General features: G+C 39.3%; 1 protein-coding gene across 8 annotated transcripts in view; it reads left to right on the top strand.

Moving 5' to 3' along the window:
- LOC122864185 (collagen alpha-1(XIV) chain) overlaps window positions 1–20,708 on the top strand; it is a 216,780-nt gene that overhangs the window by 87,078 nt on the left and 108,994 nt on the right. For all 8 annotated transcript variants that reach the window (XR_006375160.1, XR_006375159.1, XM_044171364.1 and 5 more), the window contains 6 exons: window positions 831–953; window positions 2,236–2,385; window positions 7,409–7,525; window positions 12,426–12,575; window positions 15,190–15,264; window positions 19,053–19,192. Coding sequence is in view for 6 of the 8 variants with exons in the window: in XM_044171364.1 (XP_044027299.1) it covers window positions 831–953; window positions 2,236–2,385; window positions 7,409–7,525; window positions 12,426–12,575; window positions 15,190–15,264; window positions 19,053–19,192 (755 nt within the window). In the remaining 2 variants the exon portion in view is untranslated. The remainder of the gene's footprint in view (window positions 1–830; window positions 954–2,235; window positions 2,386–7,408; window positions 7,526–12,425; window positions 12,576–15,189; window positions 15,265–19,052; window positions 19,193–20,708) is intronic.

Here is a 20,708-nt window from a genome sequence, read left to right as displayed (position 1 = left end):
GTATTTGCCTTTCTTAAACCTTCTTCTCTTTTGCTCTTTCATTTCATTTGTCTTTGTTTCTGTTTTCCCCCTTCCAGTTCCTGCCTTCCATGTCTCCCCCCCCCCCCACCTGTTGCATGTCACCTACCTCAATAAAATAAAAAACAATACAGGATGTACATGGATAAAAAGGGCCAAATTAATTCATTTAAAAAACTGATTAAAAGTGAGGTATGCGATTCTGGAGAAATCCAATACCATGACAAATACCATGGTGTAGAGCGAACAACGACAAGTAACGCAACTAACGTTAGCTAGGTTGCGGGGTAGCAAACTGCCGCTACAGTTGCTGCTGTGAAGCTAACAGCCAGAGAGGACGAGACGGTTTCCCAGAGCAGCACAGCAGCTCCAGACAGCGATACTCACAACTCTCCTGCTGCTATAGCAAACATCACAACAGCAGCATGTGGGCATGTCCGTGGGCAAGTCATTTAACGCTACCTGACACACAAATCATGGCTGGAATAGTGTTGTGTGGCTCGGTCCGAACCACTTTGTTTATTTCCCATTAACAGAGTCAGGGCTGTGTACACACACCGGAGGTTTTTTCAGCGCACACACTGAACGGACAGCTAGCGGACCGTGAGGAGATATTTACTGAATTTGACAAAAAGACATGTATTGGATTAGAATCGCATACCCCACCTTTTAATTGTGTTATCTTTTCATGTCCTGTTGAATACTCTGTATTTGCATAAATGTAGATGATGGAAACGTGCACTGATCCATATTTTATTTTGCTACCATTTCAGAAATTCAGTTAAAATTCAGTCTCTCTGCTCTCTCCTCAGTTCCTCTTTCAGCTCCTAAGAACCTGCGGGTATCAGAGGAATGGTACAACCGCTTCAGGATCAGCTGGGACGTTCCGCCTTCACCCACCATGGGCTACAGGGTCGTCTACCAGCCTGTATCTGGTAATTTATACACACATGCACTCACACACAAGAACTGTCAAAAGAAACTATCAAACTAAACTACATTTTACTGATGGCTTTCAATATTACATATTCCACCAGGACATTTAAACAGGTTATAGCGTTATTCGTAAATTATTAAGTTACATTATTCTTAAAAACTAGACTTAAGTCTAAAGTCCCCTTAGTCACAGCTAGAGGATATATGTTTATTACACACAACAATGTATATGTTTGCTGGAATACATATATATACTATATATGTTATATTGAGGATTTTCCTGTTCTTATCAGCAGTGACTAAAAGTGATAGATGAAAGGTCATGGAGTGTCTGAAATAGAAAAGGTTCATCCATGAACTTTACTCTTAACTCCACTGCTTTGCATTCCACTGGGGAGTATACATTCATGAAGATATTCGGTCAATTGCATTGGATTTTTGTTCCTTGTGTGTCATGGTTGCACTAGGGGAAAGGTCAGGGGGACAACAAGATTAGAAGTTTTCCTCTGGAGATCATGAATATCTGCAGCAGATATCATGGAAACCTAGGCTTTTTGTTCTTAAGGGTTTGAGGGACACACCAACAGTCATCGTCCTTCTCAGAGCCGTTCAAATGACTCGTAAGTACAGTCCATGCCAAACTCATTTTCTTATAAGAGTTGGTGTGGATATTGTGTTTGTGCCTTAAACAGCAAGGTACAACATGTCTGATTCTGCTAAGTTTCAGGAAAAGTAAACATGATTAAAATTAATCAAAAAATGTAATCAAAATTAAAAACGAAACATGAATTGCAATCGCTGCATGTATGGACATAGAGACAAACACGTGTTGTCAGTAATGATAACGAAGACAGAACACGTGAACAGTTTCAGTTCTTCTGTTTTCTATGATTCAGTTAACATTTCTTTTTAGGAAACCTCTTAGCTAACCTAAACATAATACTAATGAATGTAAACACAAATCGCAAACCTAAACAGGAAAGCCTTTTCTCATAAAACTGCAGTCTGTGGGATGTGGGAATCTCACATATATACAACTAAAAGAACACACACACGTGCGCGCAAGGGTACATTTCCTCTGCATATTCTTTCATATTCTTGAGTCATTTTCCTGCCTGTGTCACTTTTGCACTTTCGATCACCGAGTTATCTTCCAGCAGTTCCTGCTCACTGGAATTGAAGCTAATGATCGTCTCTGAACGCACCCCTCTGTGCTCCTTCCATTCACTGACCATTTGCTCCTCCTTGATGTGTGTCCTCAATTATCCTGCCCCTCTGCAGCCCCTGGACCAGCTCTGGAGACCTTTGTGGGAGAGGACGTGAACACCATGCTGATCGTCAACCTGCTGAGCGGGACGGAGTACAGTGTCAAGGTCATCGCCTCCTACACCACTGGATCCAGCGAGGCTCTTTCAGGGAGGGCCAAGACCCGTAAGTCCATCCTCTGTTTCGTTAATTTGATGTCACAGCGTCGATCTGGTGCTGTTTGTCACAAAGTTCATTCTGCCCCCTGTACAGAAAAATGACCAGCAAAATAGAAGGACTAAAAAACATACATGCATCTTACTGATACCTTGCTCTCTTTCCCAGCAGCCATGCTTTCTCCAAGTAATTTACCAACTTCTAAGAGTTATTATCAAACAATTATTTTAGTTGTTGTGAATCATCCATACTGTATCTATCAAATCATTTTCATCCTGTATGCTACAAAATAAAAGATCATACATTTTGCAGTAGAAAGGTCAGTGAAAATTTACATATTTTCCTTCAGATCACGCACACAAGACAAATTTAAATTAAATTCCTCTTCCAAAGCAGCGTACCTGCACATTTCAAAATGGCAAAATACAAACTCTAATCTGAACACAAAAAGACCTTTTTGTGTTTGACAGATTACACAGAACATACTTTTCTATAAAGTTATTATGTATGTATGTTCAGAATAATAAACCCAGCTTTGTTTTATTCCAAATCTCATTTGCTCAGTTATATTTCACCTTATCAAACTGCATCCCTGTTTGAATACTTGAAATTGTTTCCCCATAGTTTACACCACAATTGCACATTCCAAGTCATTTAGATAAACTGCAAATAACATCAGTCGTCATGACTACAATCACATCAACTCTTCATCTCTTATCATTTTTTGTTGCCCAGCTGCTGAAGGCTGGTTTTAGCCTTTATTTTTATAAAGATTGTTTTCCGCTGGACCTCCATGACAGTGCCAGCTGCAGTTGGAGAGACATTTTTGGATGCAACTGCAAAATGTCTTTGAAATGTTTTAAAGGTTTTTTTTCACCAATTAGAACCGCCAGTTAAACACTTAAGACGTGAACTCCATACCCATCTGATGCTCTTAGCAGCAGTCCCAACTAATTATAGGATACGCTCTTGAAAATGTTATTGTGACCGTCGTCGCTGTAAACAGAACCACTGATTAAAAGATTTCCATGGAGGAGTTTTCAGCGGCTGCCTCGTTAGCACCACCGTCCTCCTTTATTTCTCTTTGTTGGCAAAGTTACAGTTGCACCACCATAAACTGTACATTTACCATCCTCTTCCCTTCAGTGGTTGTTCCTTTAAGAAATTCCAATAATTTATGTGTTTCATTACACAATAGTGTTTAATAATTTGTGCAACTACATTAACAGTATCTATTTTTATATCTAATTAGCAGTAACACTGTTTTTCTAAGAAGCGATCAAATCTAAATATAGGATGAGTTAATTTCACTTTAACCAAAATAAATCAACTAGACAAATTAAATAAGTGTCACTTTTTTAAGCCAGTGGAGTGATCTGCTTCAACACATTATTAGAAATTACCGCAACAAGGGAAACACGTGACTTTAACGTCCATCAACTTGCAGAATTTTGATTCAAGGAAAAACTAATATTAAAATACAAGATAGCTTTGTCCACATCATAATAAACTCTCATCAGACCTCATACTGCTCTCAGATCATCTTGTTGTCAGTAACTTAATTGTTTGGTCGGCATTTTCTAAACCTGATCATTTATATTCTGTGTTATTGGTCTCCTCTGTCCATTCCACCTGTTTGAATACAAGTGAATAAGTCAATCTCCCCTAATCTAATCAGAGAAGCAGCCAGACACCTGCAGATATCAGTACCTTGATATTCATCTGACACTTTCAATGGCAACTTCACCTAATTACATCCCAGCCCTGGAATGAACTGTAGATGCAACAGATTTAAGTTATCTCACCGGCGACGTGCACACTTCCCGAGGCTCTTTGAGTGTCTGGCCCAGTTCGATCAATCAGTGCTTCTCAAGTGCAATCATTTGAGTAGAAGCCTGGATTTCCCTCTCCTGCATGATAATTAACCACTTCACCTCAGGCTGGCCTATTGGTCAAATAGCCCTTTTTGAAGCTGAAAGGTCTCTGGTTTGATCTCCATGACAGCCAAAGCGACCGTCAAAAACCATGTGTCCTCTTGAAGTGTCCTTTAAGCAAGAGACCGAACCTCCGCCCTTCTATCCATTCTCATTTCTCTCTGGGTAAGAGCTCTCAATGCAAGTGTCAGCCAATTGCCCGAACATGTAGCTTTAAATGGATCTCAGGCACGTCACTTTGCATTGGAGCCACAGTTTCCTTCGTCTGCATGACAATTAAGCACTTCTTGGTTGATTTGAAGGACAAGTTTGGGAGGGGGGTTAGGGCAAAGAAAAAGAGGAAAGAAGAAGGAGACTAAACCTGGCGAAGATGTGGAAAGGAAGAAGAAAGATCGAGAGATGGGTGGAGTTGAAAAGAGAGTATAATGATGTGAGGCCAGTGGGATCCCAGGAGGTGAATGGAGTGTCTGTCATATTGCTCAGCAGCATGTTAATGAAGCCAATGGACCAGTAGAGATGAGTGGACTGATGCTTCAATGTCACACACCACCACAAGTATCACAGTTGCTGAGGACAAAAAGGACACTGACTTTCCTGTAATACCTTTTCACTTAGCTTTTAGTTTAAATTGTGTACAATTTTACAGTTAGTGGGTGTAGTTTAAACAGTGGTGGATGAACATTGGCATTTTAGCAATACTGATGCTTTTCATGTCTGCTGTAGTGAAAAGATACTGCACAAGCCCAGAATGTGTAAGTCATCAAGACTTGAACAATCCGCAGAAATAGCTGCTGATATTGTATGTTTTTTTGTTAGATTTTTGGCAGTCTCTGCCATTGACCTACCTTTACTAAAGCTTAATCACATGAGTTGATCATTTGTGATCTCTTCATGGATTTCATTTGCTGACTGAGAGCAAACCAAGCAAGTGAGCTTCCGTAAACATAGACTTCGATATAGAGATGTTTAAGTGTGACAACATAACATTTGTTGATCAAAAGAAAGACCTAATCATTATGTCCAAATGGCTAAAAAACAATAAAGATGCTGTATGACTGCTCCAAAATGGACTTGTTAGTAGGGCTGGGTTTTAAAAAATCTATTTTCCGATTCAAATCAATCTTCATAAAATCGCGAGATCGATCTTTTAATATATGCCTTTCCCCATGGATGCGTGAAGCTTTAACCCCGTTAGGGGCCTGTGACCACATAGCTGCCCGTGGGTTTTGTTTCTATGACAAGTAGATTGACATTAGCTAGGTAGCTAAAAAGAGAATAAAAACAGCCCAGGTCAGAAAGTGGTGTTTACCCGTATTGAGGCTGGGATGTAGCCGGTTTCCCCCGAGCTGCAGCGGGACCCCAGCCACCAGTGTTGGTTACTCCTCTCCAGGAGAAGCTTTCTCCGGCTGCAGTTGGGCTCCGCGGATCGGAAGGCGTACCAAGGGTGCAATATCTTTTTTCTCTTTTAACGTGGGAATAACACCACAACATTTAGAAATGCAATTAAGGGGCATTATTTCAACCTTACATGTCAAGTTTATTTCTTAATATCTTTTCAGTCATTAATGAAATCAATAGTTGTAGCTCGGATCACCTGACCTGTGACTGTTGCCGGTAAACGCTGCAGGGTCAATTCTTAATGCAAACATTAACGTTTTTAATAATACATCAAGTTAGAGGGTTCCTTGTACAATTTACAGCATTAGTTCTCTGAGAATCTCTTTCATATCGAAGCAAAATTGGTATTGTAACTGAAATATCCCTAACAGAATTGATATTGAATCAAATTGAATCGAATCGGAAATCAAATCAAATTTGGACCTTGTGAAGCGGACTCAAATCGATTTGGGAAATCAGCGGTGATACCCGGCTCTACACGTCGACCTGCTGTGTGCACTGCGGCAGTTTGCAGACGAGTGTGAAGGGCCAGGAAAGTCTGAGGCCACTCTGCTGCTAAAAGGTTACTGCCCAAGTATCTTGGGGTCTTGTTCGTGAGTGAGGGGGAGATCAAACGTGAGATTGAAAGGTGGATTGGTGCAACGTCAGCGGTAATGTGGACGCTGTACTGGACGTATCAATGTTACTACAGATATTTCTCAAAGTTTTCTTCTGCGTGAATTTTTTGAAAGTAGCTACAGTATAGGCACATTACCAATAACAGCATTTTCAGTCACAACTACTGTGATATTTTGTCTCCCACTATCTGCACTGCATATGCTGTTCAGATGCTGATTTTAATTAAATCACATGGGGAGATTTATGTAAACATTATGCAGAGATACATTATGCATTTGTACAGAGTCCAAAATAATGCAGATTAGATATTTGGCTCAACTGGAAAATGTTCTGTTTTGTCAGAGTGAATGTAAAATATAGTGTGAAGTACAAGGCCATTACCGACTCACAGAAACATGCATGCTAATGTATTTGATCTTGGAACAAGTGACGCTTTCAGAAGTCGGACGAAAAAAGTGCATACATACCATTAGCATAAGTGTGTGTTGGTTTGCTTGTGTGTTTGTGAGTGTGTGCATAAGTCGCACTTCTGGAGCAAAGACAGTGAAGCTATATTTCTCCATCTGTAAATGACTCGCACGTCGGTGTCCTTGAAGCCCACTGGCCATACATTTTTAAATCTGTTATCTGCAAACACGATGGCGTGTGGTTTCTCAGATGTGAGCTCAGTGCAGTTATATACGGTTTTATTATTACAGCAACGAGTAGAGAAGAATGCTTACTCTATAATAAGTTCAGAAGAAGACTAGAGTTTGTTGAGTTACATCTCAGCGCTATTTTTGTCAGTGTTTCAGAGTCATAACATATTATATCTATATATCATATACATATCATCATTTAAGCAAAGAGGGTGGAGTCAGGGTGGAAATAATATCACCACTGGTGACCATCATAGACTGACCGCCATTGAGGCGCATATATTTGCGGTTTAAACTATGCACTGTTCAGAGTAAAGGGAGTATTCAAGAAATGAATTACAGAATCTTTTTTTGCATTTATAAATGTGTTTGTGAATTCTGTCAAAATAACTACTGAAAAGGAAAAACACTCCATTAATGATTTCTCTCTTTTCCTTCCTGCAGTGTACCTGGGGGTCACTAACCTGAGCGTATATCAGGTGAGGATGACCAGTCTGTGCGCCCAGTGGCTGACTCAGCGCCACGCCAGCGCCTACAGAGTGATCATCGAGTCGCTGCTCAGTGAGTATTCAGCAGCATGGTCTGTAACGACTTAAGGTGTTCTTTTCTTAAGGTGTTTAGTCTACACCCTGTACTCTACATACCCCACCCACATGCCATAGGTGTTAGTAATTCATCCAACTGTTGGGAAGTTGGAGTTCAGCCTGGAACATTTGTTGTATTACGTATTTATCTTGATCTTCCTTTCAGTATGTTTCCCCCTCTAGTCAAAGGCAAAACATGTGCCAGAATTCATTTTCAATATTGTAATTTCAAAACCCAGTGACTGAACCTCCTGTGGTGCTAAACCCTGAGAATAAATCCAGACAAACTGACACAAATAACACATGAGGTGGTCCATGGTCTTCATACAAACTGCAGACAGCTAATACTGTAAGTGTCATGTGCCTGTGAAACCATAGTGGCATACCAAGAGCTACTTTTGGATTGTGTATCACTCAGAAATACCTCTCCTAACAACATTTTACATTTTGTGTATTTAATACATCTGTATGTGCCAATACAAACATTTTAGGATCCCTCTGCATTGAAGTTACGGACTCAGTGACTGCATGCAGCATCTCAAAAACATAAAACGGACAACTTTGAAGTTAGTGGAAGGTCTAGTTTTACCACTTTTAATGCCTCTGATCTTTATGCTAAGCTATGCTAAACTGGCCCGTTGTCTGCAGTGGGCACACAAAGATAAAACTAATATTGATCTTCAATTCTGAATCTGGGAAAGATGGTTAATACGTTAATTTCCCAAGATGTTGGAGGTTTCCTTTACGAAAAGTCCTGTTTCAGTCAAAGTGTTTTTGTTGGTATTTATTATTATTATAATTATTATGGTCTAGCTGCATAACTAATTTCTTTTTCTGAAATAAGATCACCTTTCCTCTCCTGCCACATTCCTGGCTCTGTGGATTTTAAGCAGAGGCTGACAAGGTTCTTAAACGTAACTGCATCACTACCACTACATCAACGGGAAAGTGGGATACATAATACCATAATATATGCCAGTGATGTGATTCTCCTCCTCAGATTTTCCCATCAAGCTCCTACATCGCATATATGCGCTGGTAGGAGGGGGGGGCGACGGCTCATTCATACTCGCAGGCTTTTATTAGTGGGAGTTTCAGTATGCAGCGCAGAGAGAGTGTCCAATTTTCTGAATCCCTAAGCAGCCTGAGATGACAAAGATATTGTTGTATCCCATCAGAGACGTGCTGACAGTCTGACGAGTTTTAGCTGTGCAGGCAGACACTGAGCCACTCTGTTGACAAGGAAGGCTTACGGATCGCAGTCCGGGTGACATTTACATTCGCTGCGTGAGGTAAAATACAGGGAAAAAAGACAAAAGGTCGGTATTATGGCTGCCAAGTGTGTTGGGATGAGATGTTCTTGTTACAGGAATGACAGTAATTACGCCTTGTTGTGTCTATTCTGAGAGGTAAGCTTTAAGGTCAAGAGAATAGAAAAATTAGTTTCTTCTCATCAAGGTTTCTGTGATGAAGTTTTGTTTGCGCCTGCAGCATCTTCTCTGATTGTGAGATGATTGGTTCATAGAAACAATAAACAGAACAAGTGCTTCTATTTGAAGTTCAGTGTGTGTGTGTGTGTGTGTGTGTGTGTGTGTATGTGTGTGGGAGTGTGAAAATGAAGTCAAATGAAGGCTGCTGTCTCCATGAGACACTGCTGATGTAAATGACATTCAAACCCAAGTTTCTAAATGTTACTTTTGAAATGTTTTCTACAATGACCTCTGGCTTCAGTGGTGACGTCAGTAGTTGTACTCTGTATAACAGAGTCTTTCCCCTAGACTGTCAGGTGATCAGGTGTTGAGAACAGTCATACTGTCTTAATCACAAAACTGTTGTCTCATTTGAAGTCATTTTTGGTGACTTAGTCAAATTTTTTCTGCAGGTTTTATCCAATTTAATACAAATTGCCTGCACAAGCACAGGACATGCTAAAACATACAATAACACTCTCAGGTTTCACACTGTTTCCACTGTTGTCTGCCTGAATCCTGCCAGATGGGCTTCTTTGGACCTTACATGTGTCTGTGCACTAGAAGAGGGTCCAGCTGACGAATGAGCTGGCCTTTTATTAAATATCAGATATCAGTCATTCAGTGTTGTCCACCTCTGATATGACAGAGCTTCTAGCAGAAGAAACACAGACTGGAAATCCTGCAGCGATGTATCTATAAAAATACAGATTTAATCACATAAAACATTCTCTAATTTGTGAAACTCAACATAGGCCGTATTTCACAGCAGTTTCAGTGGAGATTTGTAATGCCCTGGGATGATTCCAATACTGTTTCAGTGGCTTTTGCACTCTGCCAAGAAAAAACTCTGGAGAAAAGTGAATGTTTTCAGTTTGTGACACCATTAAATGTACAAAATTCTTAATTTATTATTTAGCATTTAATACAAACTTCCCTGTAATTCAGCCCGGCATATTTGTGTTTTTGTAAACTTTGGGATCTGGAATTTAGAATAAAGTTCTGCGATCCACCCTAGGAGAGATTTCATCTGTATAAATCTGACAGTAACGGTCAAACTTTATATACTGAAAATATTGGATGTGGAAGGAAAAGTTACAGAGCTACTGCATAATAGACCTCGATTGGCCTTTAAGAAACTTTAACCCTGTCTTCAGATTACCTCTAGAGTAACTCTTTATGAAGTTCTTTTTTGTATGCTGTACTTTGATGTATTTATCTCCTACTTCAGCTGTCAAAAATGACTCTGCACCAAAGTCACCTCCATAAAACAGCCTCGCAATCATTGAAGTTATATTCTCGGTTCTGATTCTCCGCAGCCACCAGGCTCAGCGCCAACAGAAATAATTGTGTATTTTCCCATTAGTTTAAAACTGATAACACACTCCAACACATCAAAATAACATCAAACAACAGATGGTGCGGCCCCGATTCCATTGCACCCGTCCACCATTCAGTCACCACCTCAAAGGTAAGATTGACTTTTAATACACCGTCATCCTCCAAATAGGAAGGTAATGACTGTTATTCATCACCTTCAGGCCTCCAACAACAACATTGCCATCGTTAACGTCACATAAAAGGCACATATTAATGCAGTTCCCCTGTGTTTCTTCAGGGAGCTTCGAGGTATTTGTTCTCTCAACACAATAGAGCTAAATGAGGATTTATGTTTGTGCAGCTGGTAAATAATTATCATAGAAATGGAGAAACAGAGAAATGATGTGAAGTTATCCTGTTTTTGGTTTGGATGGGTGGGAAATAAAGAGGGAGGTAGGGAGGTAAAGTAGGCAGAAAAACTGAAAAATGCTGCTTAAACCTTATGGCTGGGTATCAAACTTCAAAAATTTTAAATATTGACATCAAATACTGAAAGTTGGTCTTTTTTTAATCTCTTTTGGCCTCTGCCATGATGTCTGTACTGAGAATCCCGAGCTAGCTTCTTCTTATAGCTAGCTGAAGACCCATGGTTGGTGGTGTGTGACAAATGTGGTGTTTGTACACAGCCCTGACTCTGTGAATGGGAAATAAACAAAGCGGCTCGGACCGAGCCACACAGCACTGTTCCAGCCATGATTTGTGTGTCAGGTAACGTTAAATGACTTGCCCACGGACATGCCCACATGCTGTTGTTGTGACGTTAGCTATAGCAGCAGGAGAGTTGTGAGCGTCGCTGTCTGGAGCTGCTGTGCTCACTCTGGGAAACCGTCTCGTCCTCTCCGACAGTTTGCTAACCCGCAACCTAGCTAACGTTAGTTACGTTACGTTACACTTGGATTTCTCCAGAATGACATACCCCACCTTTAACTGTGTGTAAAGACATAGAGCATTTTTTGTTTATTTATTTTTTTTAGCTATTATTAAATATTTTGTAAAATTAGCTCTTGGGACTTGATAAAATGATGGATTTTGCATTGGAACAGTTTGAGTTCATTTGAATGCCTGCGCAGGGCCTGGATACATTCAGAACTGGCTGTAATGACTGAGCAAGTGGATATTCACATGTTCCCTTCCTGTAGCAGTTACTAATTTTAGCTTTCCCATGCATTCTGTATTTGTAAATAAATGTATTGGATGTTGTTTTATATTGGTAATTTTAGTTAAGCTTCAGCTGTAATAATTGACTTGGCACAGTGCTGAAGCTCTTTAACTCATTAAAATGTTCCACCTGCTCTCTGTGATGATGTTGTAGAAGGGAATGTCTTGTGTTTTGTGGATAATGAGTATTTCTTAGTAATATATTTGACATGTTGCCAGTAGACCCTGACCACCAACATGGAGAGAACAAAAACAACAAACACATGTTGATTATTTCAGTAATTGGATTTGGTTCGTTACTTATTTCTGACTGTGAAGACTGTTAAGTTTATTCAGTTTTGTGTGGGCAGAAACACAAACTGTGCTGCTGACAAAAAAAAAACAGTCCTGAGGTACGTTTGAAAAATCTCACCCTGAAAGAGAAAAGTGAAAACAAACCAAACCAGGTGAAACATCGAGATGACAAACAAGAGTTAAGGAGATCCTGTGAGTCAGCAAATGGTTCTATAATCAAACGCTAATCCTCATTATCAGCCACATCTGGAAAATACAGCGAAATTTAAACAATCTCCTTCACCAGTCCGTCTTTCTAAGAGGGAGGTCATCTTTATGACTTCTGTAAAAGTACTTCTCTCTGTCTCACTTCAAACACCAATGTACATTCAGCCTGAAGCACACTAACTGGACAAAATCAGAAGCTTTGGTGACTAGCTGGTTTTCAGTCATCGTTAAATAGTGTAACATATTTCACATATACTGCTGTGTTTCTTCTCTGATACTGTACGTCCCCACAGTGCAAATACCGGACCAGTGCAAAAACACCAGCCTTTCCAGAATGATAAGGAGGTGATCTTTGTATTTTTACTGCAGATGGTCAGAAGCAGGAGACGAAGCTGAGTGGAGGAGCCAACAGACACTGTTTCAACAACCTGAAGCCCAACACGCAGTATAAAATCAGTGTGTACGCTCAGCTGCAGGACGGGACTGAAGGGCCTGCAGTCACTGCTACTGAGAAGACACGTAAGTACATACCCACCTACTCACACCTAACGCTTCAAACACTGACAGAAATACAGAAGTGTGTGGATCACTTTGAAGTACTTTTTTTAAATGGCAGACTACATTTGAAATTGTTTCATGTCTTAGTTCACATGTTACTCTGCGTGTTGACAAAATCCGGTAACTATTCAGTTTTTTTAGATATTTTCTATATTTATTAAAACAAAAATGCTTGTTGGTAAACCTGAAATAAGTAGGACATTCATAGCTGTAAAAAATGGATTTTACTAGATCAGTTTTCGCCGTGAGATTTAAATCCAGAAACATACACATGAGAATTGATTCGGCTTGGACATAAATGTGCCAGGCCAATCAGCAAAAGCAAACAATTTAAAAAACAAGGTGTTGTAGACGTAAAATGAAGCGTGTGTCTGTCTGTATTTATTCAAAAATGTAATGTAGTTAATGAGAAATTTGGCTTTTTCATAAGAGCCATTTGTTGTTGGTCTCAATGAGAGATGAGAAAATTGTGGGATGGCTTTGCCATTTTTAGGATTATCTGTTCATGAAAAACTCACATTTCAGAGACGTTTTAGAGCTGATATGCTGACAAACATATTTTTTGCCCACACGCATCACAGTTGTCTCTCATGTGAGGCTGTAATACACAGACATGCTCGTACATACACCACTGACACATCCAGTACTGTACCTCCTCCATACAATGTGCCAAACTCCCATTTAAATGCCCCCATACATGTGTCATTATAACAATATAGCAGAAACACACTCTTGACAAACACACACACTCATACAGAAACTGCTGTCAGCTGTCATTGTGTAGAAAGAAGGCTGGGAGGACGATCACGTCATTTTCAACATAAATCATCTTTTATCCTGGTGAGAGCGGTGAGAGCTGAATCCTTTCAGAATGAGCCATTTGTTCTGCACCGGCAGCCCCAAACACTAATCAAGACACACTGTCTGGAGACGAGGGGGTGTGTTCTGTTTTTGTTTGTTTTTCTGTTTCATTTTCAATGAACACACTGTACAGTGAAATTTCACAGTCTTTAAAGACAAATTCACCCATTTTTAAATACTTATTTTAGTAGTTTCAGCCTTTTTTCCTGTTAGCTATGATAACACTTTACTCACCAGCTTCACTGCAAAGATGAAGACTTGTCGAGTTTAACCCACCTATCTAATCCTCATTTGAGAGTGAATGTCAATGTGCCTGAAATGTCCCTTATAATGTCCATTACATGTTCACTAAAGTCACTTCTTTCGTTCCCTTTCTACTGTGAACTGTCACAGTAGAAAGGGAAAGTACCTCTGCAACATCCAGTGGACGGGTTTGTTAGTAGTTTTTTTGTCACTCCAAATAAGTGTTCATAAATGTTTATATTGTTATATGGTATGAGATTGTTTTCAGTCAATTTAACTAACACATCTCAGATCAGGTTGGTATGAGCGTCCCACTGTGTTTAATCAGAAGTAATCAGATTACCTTTTTTCAAAGAATAAGCTTATATTTATAATATTTTATATAATGTAATATTTTTAGTGTCCTTTCTTCGTTTGACAGACAGCTCTTTGTTTCAGTGCATCAATATACTATGAAGATTCACTTGCAGAGACTTGAAACTTGCTCGCATGGTGTTGTATTTGAAGGCGTTAATTGATTTGTAAAGTCTGCACTGCACGGCCAGGCAATTATAACAAACGTTTGACAAAAATCATAGCAGGCATAATGTTTCCGGAGATGGATTACCTTTCAGGGACAAATATGGAGTCTCTGCAATTTCATTTCTGTGGTATACTGAAATTAATGAAGAGAGAACAAAGAAAAAGGGGAAGGGACGAGAAAAGATGAAAGTAAAGAAAATAAAAGACAGGAAGTGAGAATTGTTCAACGAGAGTCAAACAGAGGAGAGGCTGGAGAAGTGAAAGCAAGACAAAGAAATAATCACAAAGATAAAAGAGGAAGGAATAAAGAGAGAATGTTCCTTCCCCAGAGCAGATATTTGTTTGCTTGAAGCTGCTCCCCTCTGTACTGTAGTTCTGCAGAGAGCCTCTACAGTGATTTATTGCTTTGTTTTGATGCAAATGAAAGCCAGAGCCTTTTCTGCAAATGACTATCCCCATCGCTGCAGGCAGCCGCTGCTGAACGCTCCCTACCTGCCATCACAAGTAAATCACAGCCTCAGGTAGCTGATTTACTACCTAAACAGCACTGAATGAATAAACTGTGTGTGTGTATGTTGTGTGTATTTGGGAGGGGGCAGCTGGTTTATCTAGCGTTTCTGCCCCCCCACACAGAATAAAGGTAAGGAGTTAAAAGCAAGAGAGTTTGAGTTTGACCGCCGCCAACGCTGTAATCAATCTACCAAATTACACAGCAGCTGAAATCACAGAGCTGAATGTAGTTATTTTACACATTCTGTATGTTATACACGTGACTGGCTGTCTGAGGCTTGCTTCTCTCTTCAGTTGTTTTTAATTTCTTTTTGAGGGGGGAAATTAAATTTTGGGGTCATATAGCATGTGGTGATTGATTTACGATGAATGTGGTCATAATTGCAGGTTTTCATGTCTTCATATGTACGTGTGTGTCTTGTTTATTCTCTCTGTGCAGTACCCATCCCGACCCCAGCACCAACCAAGCCCCCCACCACCACACCGCTGCCCACAATCCCCGCTGCAAAAGAAGGTAAGAGCTGATTTTATATTATTATTGATTGTCTCCAGTCCTGATGTCGATGTCTTGTTGTTAATTATCAGTTTTTTCTGTTAAACTGGGGATAGTTTGGAGGCGTGCAGGCTGTCAGGTTTATCATATTTGCTTTTTGCTGGCTGATATTTTCAGTATGACGTCACTTTGTCTCGCTGATTTGGGCATGTTTCAGGAATAAATTGCAGTCACAGCCACTGGTGAAAAGTACCTGAATACATTTACTCAAGTACAGTTTTGATATAATTGTACTTGAGTATTTCATTTTATGCTACTTTTTACTTCTACTCCACTACATTTTAGACGTTTATCCATGACATTTGTCTGACAGCCATAGGCTCAAGTTACTTTGCTTTTGTTACTTAATCATATGACCATCTTATAAAATATGATGCATTGGTGTAGAACTGCCCAACTGTATATAAAAGAGATAGAATTGATCTTTTGAATGCAGGACTTTTACTCGTTATGGATTATTTGTACATTGTGATATTGACTGGTGATTTTTTAATTAAGTAAAGGATCTTGTCATGATCACTTGTCATGAACTACTACAACTGTACCCTGCAGAATCCATTCATGGAGACTGTGACTGCTAAACTGATAAAAGATGCACTTAATGTTAAATTTAAGGGTATTTATTATTTCCTTTGCTTTATTTGTTTTCCTGTGTGGAGGACAGTGAATAGTTCTGTACTTCACAGGAGTACAATCACAGTAATACATCAGAGGAATGTGAATAAAGACTAAACATAAAATGGCGAAATATTTCAATAAATCACTCTCTGCATGTCAGGAAGAAAAGACAACTTTATGAGCACAAAGCTGCAGCTTGTTCAACACAATAGAGCCATAAAAGCTGGAGAATCATAAAGTACTATATTACTTAGCCAGACAAATTCTATACACATGATAGCTTTGAACGTGAGCAAGGGATGCATCATTTAAGGAAGAAAATGTATTAAATGAATTGGGCTGGTGAGTCAAAATCAGACCTGAGACACTAATGAAAATGATATCTATGATACTGGCATCTTAAGAAATCAAACTTTAATATCGTATAATGCAGAAAATCCCCTCAGATGTTGATATATAACAGAAATACAAGACATATAAACTAATAAGACCCGTTTCAGGTGACACAACAGTCCAACACTTTTAGAAAATACATTTAAATTTCTGTTCAGCGATAAGCAGCGAAAATTAATGATTTCTTTCATTTTCCTTTTTTTTTCTCCCAATGTAACGAAAGTGACTTTGTTTTCTCACTGACGCAGCAACTAAGTTTAGTTCACTGTCCGCCCACATGTTATATAAATCAAAATGTGACATGTTACTTGTTGAAGTGAAGAGTTTGAGGTGTGTGAGGACGACAGTTTACTGTCAGTCTACACTGACACTGTACAAGCAGAGTAAAGGAGCTTTAACTGTTCTCCTCCCACGCAGTGATGTGTCTTAAACACACACACTGCATTCTGGCAGATGAAAACAGGCTCAAAGATGTCTATGTGTGAAGAAATGGCCGATCATTTTCTGTTTTAATGATCACGCGCACCGATAACATATAATTACAGACAGAAATCTTCAACAGAAGGGTAATTTAAAATTAATGTCTTAAATGTAAACCTGGTGAGTCCTGGATCTGTTGCAGCAGTTCTCATCTCCACAAACATCACGCACAAATGTCACCACAGAATCATCATTTTTAAAACACTGCATAGCTGTTTTATATTTATGAGGGGAGAAGAAAAAACATCATCAGCTGCAGTACAGGAACCAGCGTGTACAACACGTGATGCCCCCCCTCTGTCTTTAAAAAAATCTTTGAATTTGGCATTTTCAATCGAGCAGTAAGAGAAGGAGTCCCTTTTTTCAAATGATGGAAATTGAAGACTTCGTGTTCATAAGACACTTTGTTTTTATGAATGAAGGTGAAGCTGCCCAATAAACAGGCCCAGAAAGAGAGACGGAGAGAGTGCACTGCTCCTCACTGGCTTCAGTCTTATGTGTCCGCTACATGCATGTTCACTATTAACAGTATACAGAATGTGGTTATAACAAATTGGACATATTGGACAATGAGTCCCTAAACATTTAATTTTGTGGAGTTAATTTCAAAACCTTCATGATTACTTGCAAATATACACCCAATACTGTGTTGATAGTGCAGAAATAAACTGCTGTATGTAGCAGTCCAATCAAAACACACAACTTTCCTTTCCAGAACTGACCGAAGCACTTCGTCTCAAGCCACATGGCTTTCCACACAAACCAGATAAAGACCACACTCATGTTCTAACTACTGGTCCATGTCATTAATTAACATTAACATTACAATCATAAGCAAAGCTTTTTCACACACAGAGTGGAATCTGCCATTTCATCTCTGATGCACACACACCAAACATTAAAGGGAGGCATTCCTCAAGGAATACAAGACAATACAACAATACTGATCATTTACAATTTGACAGTGTCAGACATGTAATTATGTAGTTTGAGATTAGTATTAATCCAAACCTCTCAGCTCTTGCTGCCTCAACCCCTCTGTCTCACATTTACCAGCAAATGTAGAGTTATGAGGTTTCAGCATGATTGCAGACTTACAATTATTAATGAACTGACCTAAATTAAATCTATATTTGTTTGTTCGTCTTATGTGGTTTATCAACTGCACGTTTGCAGTAAACAAAGAGCAGATGACTGCAGATCAATCCGGCACCAGCTGACCCTTAAATCTGATTTTATTAGAGGAGAAAGGAAGTGATTGGAATGATTGGTTAAGAGCGACGGACACTTGTGACTCGCGACTGTGTTTTGCATTTAATGAGTTTAACACATTTGCAATCGTTTACAAGTCGAGACCTCTTCAGATCTAATCGATCAAAGGTTTACTTCACACAAAAGCTGATTTTCTTTTATTCCCGAGTCGTCATCCATCAAAATCAAGTCAAAGTTTGTTTATTTGCACACCAATAAAACAGAAATGAAAGCATACGTTATAAAACTAGTAAAACAAAGACAAGAAGCAAATAAACTCGAGAAGTAAACTTAAATAGATAACAACAGCAACAAAAACATTGAACATTTCCTTTTGAGAAAGTATTTTTCCACAGTTTGAGTGATTGCTCCTTCAATTCTTAACCATCCCAAATCACTGTGTATACTGTAGCACGTTTAATATTCAAAGAAACTTCAAAATGGAGACAGATTAAACAATCATCGGATTTCTTAGCCTCCTTCCTTCTGTTTCATCCCTCTTAAAAACTTGAACATATAGAAGGATGTATTACATGGCAGTCATAGGAGCATATACAACAAACCTTTAGTGAAGTATATTAGTGAAACATTTGGCAACAAATATGACTTGTATCAACATCAAGTTATTTAATAAGTAAAAACAAAATATTTACATTAATTAAGTCTTTACAACTATCAGAGGGACATGAAAATATGAAGAAAATAGATCTGTGTATGAACATGCCCCTGTCTCCTCCCTGTACTTCATTGTCCTTCTTTCATTATTCTGCATCCTCCTCCATCTCACCCCCTATATTTTGTTTCCATCTATTCTCCATCTCTTTCCCCCTCCTTTTATCTTCTCTTCCTTGTCAAGAACAAAAACAAAACAAACAAAAACATGAACTTCCCCTTGGGGAGATGGGGATAAAGACATGTACACTTCTGTGATCTGTTTGCTTCAGTCATCCTTCACCTCGGCTTTTCCTTTCCTCAGCCTCTTCCTCTGCCTCTCTCTCTTTGTCCAGTCTGTAAGGCAGCCAAAGCGGACCTGGTCTTCCTGGTTGACGGTTCTTGGAGTATCGGTGATGACAACTTCCTGAAGATCATCCGCTTCCTGTACAGCACCTCTGGAGCTCTGGACCGGATTGGTCCTGATGGCACACAGGTACAACAGAGGGGGGCAGGAATGTTGTGTTTGGTTTTTGCTTTCTTTTATCACTCTTTAGCATTCTTGAGACAGTGAACTTTATGTGATTCCTGAAAGCGTTGACGTCTGTTATTCTAAACACTTGGTGTCTGGTAGTTTGATTGACAGGTTATTGACAGGCAGGCATAGTGCAGAAATACAGCAAGAAAAAAAGCCACTGAACAACCAAAGATGGAGACGTGGAACTTTCAGGAGCATGGCAAAAGCCATGTAAATGGTGTTTTCCTGAGGCACAGTAGCTTTGTCATGCTTGCCCCTGTTCTGTATTTTAGTGACTTGCCATGCATTGCTATGGCAGGAGAGACGGAGCAAGGAAAGAGCATCAGTGGCAGTCCGCTGAGTACTGCAATGTTGGTGTCAGGATTAACTGCGCACCTGTGTTTAACAACATTTTCCTGATGTAGAGGTTGGAGGCACACCTACAAAGACCTCTCCAAAATCACAAACATTTATTTATTCTTTGCATGATTTTCATTATATTTTTATTTCACTAAACACAAATAAATGCCTAAATAAACCAATCTTTTCATTGTGCTTATGGCAGCGATGCCAGGAAAGCAGAGTAGAGCTGCAACCAGCAAATAGCTGAAAGAATTAATAGGTTACAGATGAATCTGTAATGAAATGTATTATTGATTAACCTGACAACTATTCTTTGTTTAGAAAAAAAGAAAAACGGCCTAATGTGATTTCTTCAAATTGCTTCTTTTGGCAAGCCAACAGTCCAAAACCCGACCTGGAAACCTGGAACAAGCAAACGTTTTTACTTTTGCTCTAAATTATGAATGACTATTGATGTATGAGGGGCTTTTTAGGCAAGCTGTTTATTTTGTGATTAAAATTTCAAATACATTAGATATCTTCTAACCTTTAAGTTTTTATTTTATTTGATTTTGCATATTTAATTAAGCCATTTTCTGGGACAAACTGGTAAAAGAGCACAAACTATGTTATGCTAACAGCCATTGTATTTTTTGTCATTTACTAAGTTCTACAGCACATTCTAGAAATAAGCCTCACTAGGCTGCTCTCATTTTTGTTTTTTGTTATGTACAAATAAAAAATATTCCTGTGTGGTCTCCCAGGTGGCCGCAGCCCAGTTCACTGGTGAAACAACTCGTTTTTATTTTCTGTATCACGGCGCTTTCCTCACTTTCTGCTGCGTTTATTTCTGTTGTCAGTATTCGCCTTTTCTCTTCGGTGATCCAAGTTCAGTTCGGTCACAACAGCACGACTAAGTTCCACTGCAGTTTCTTTTAGGGAACACTGTCCATACCATCGTTTAATGCTTTAACATGTTTTAGGATGTCCTGTTTGTTTAAAGTGGTACATGACTGGTATCAGTCACAACTACAGGTAAAGCTTTCAGACTCAGCAGATGGTGGAAGAAGTGAAAACTCCAAACCTTCAGACACGTTTGTCTTCTTTAGAGAAAGGAAGTTAAAAAAAAATGCAACAGGGCTTAATGGAAATG

This window comes from Siniperca chuatsi, linkage group LG17 (assembly GCF_020085105.1).
Source record: "Siniperca chuatsi isolate FFG_IHB_CAS linkage group LG17, ASM2008510v1, whole genome shotgun sequence".
In the NCBI taxonomy this organism is placed as follows: Eukaryota; Metazoa; Chordata; class Actinopteri; order Centrarchiformes; family Sinipercidae; genus Siniperca; species Siniperca chuatsi.
The sequence above is the reverse complement of the archived record's forward strand: the minus strand, read 5'-3'. Positions and strand labels throughout refer to the sequence as shown.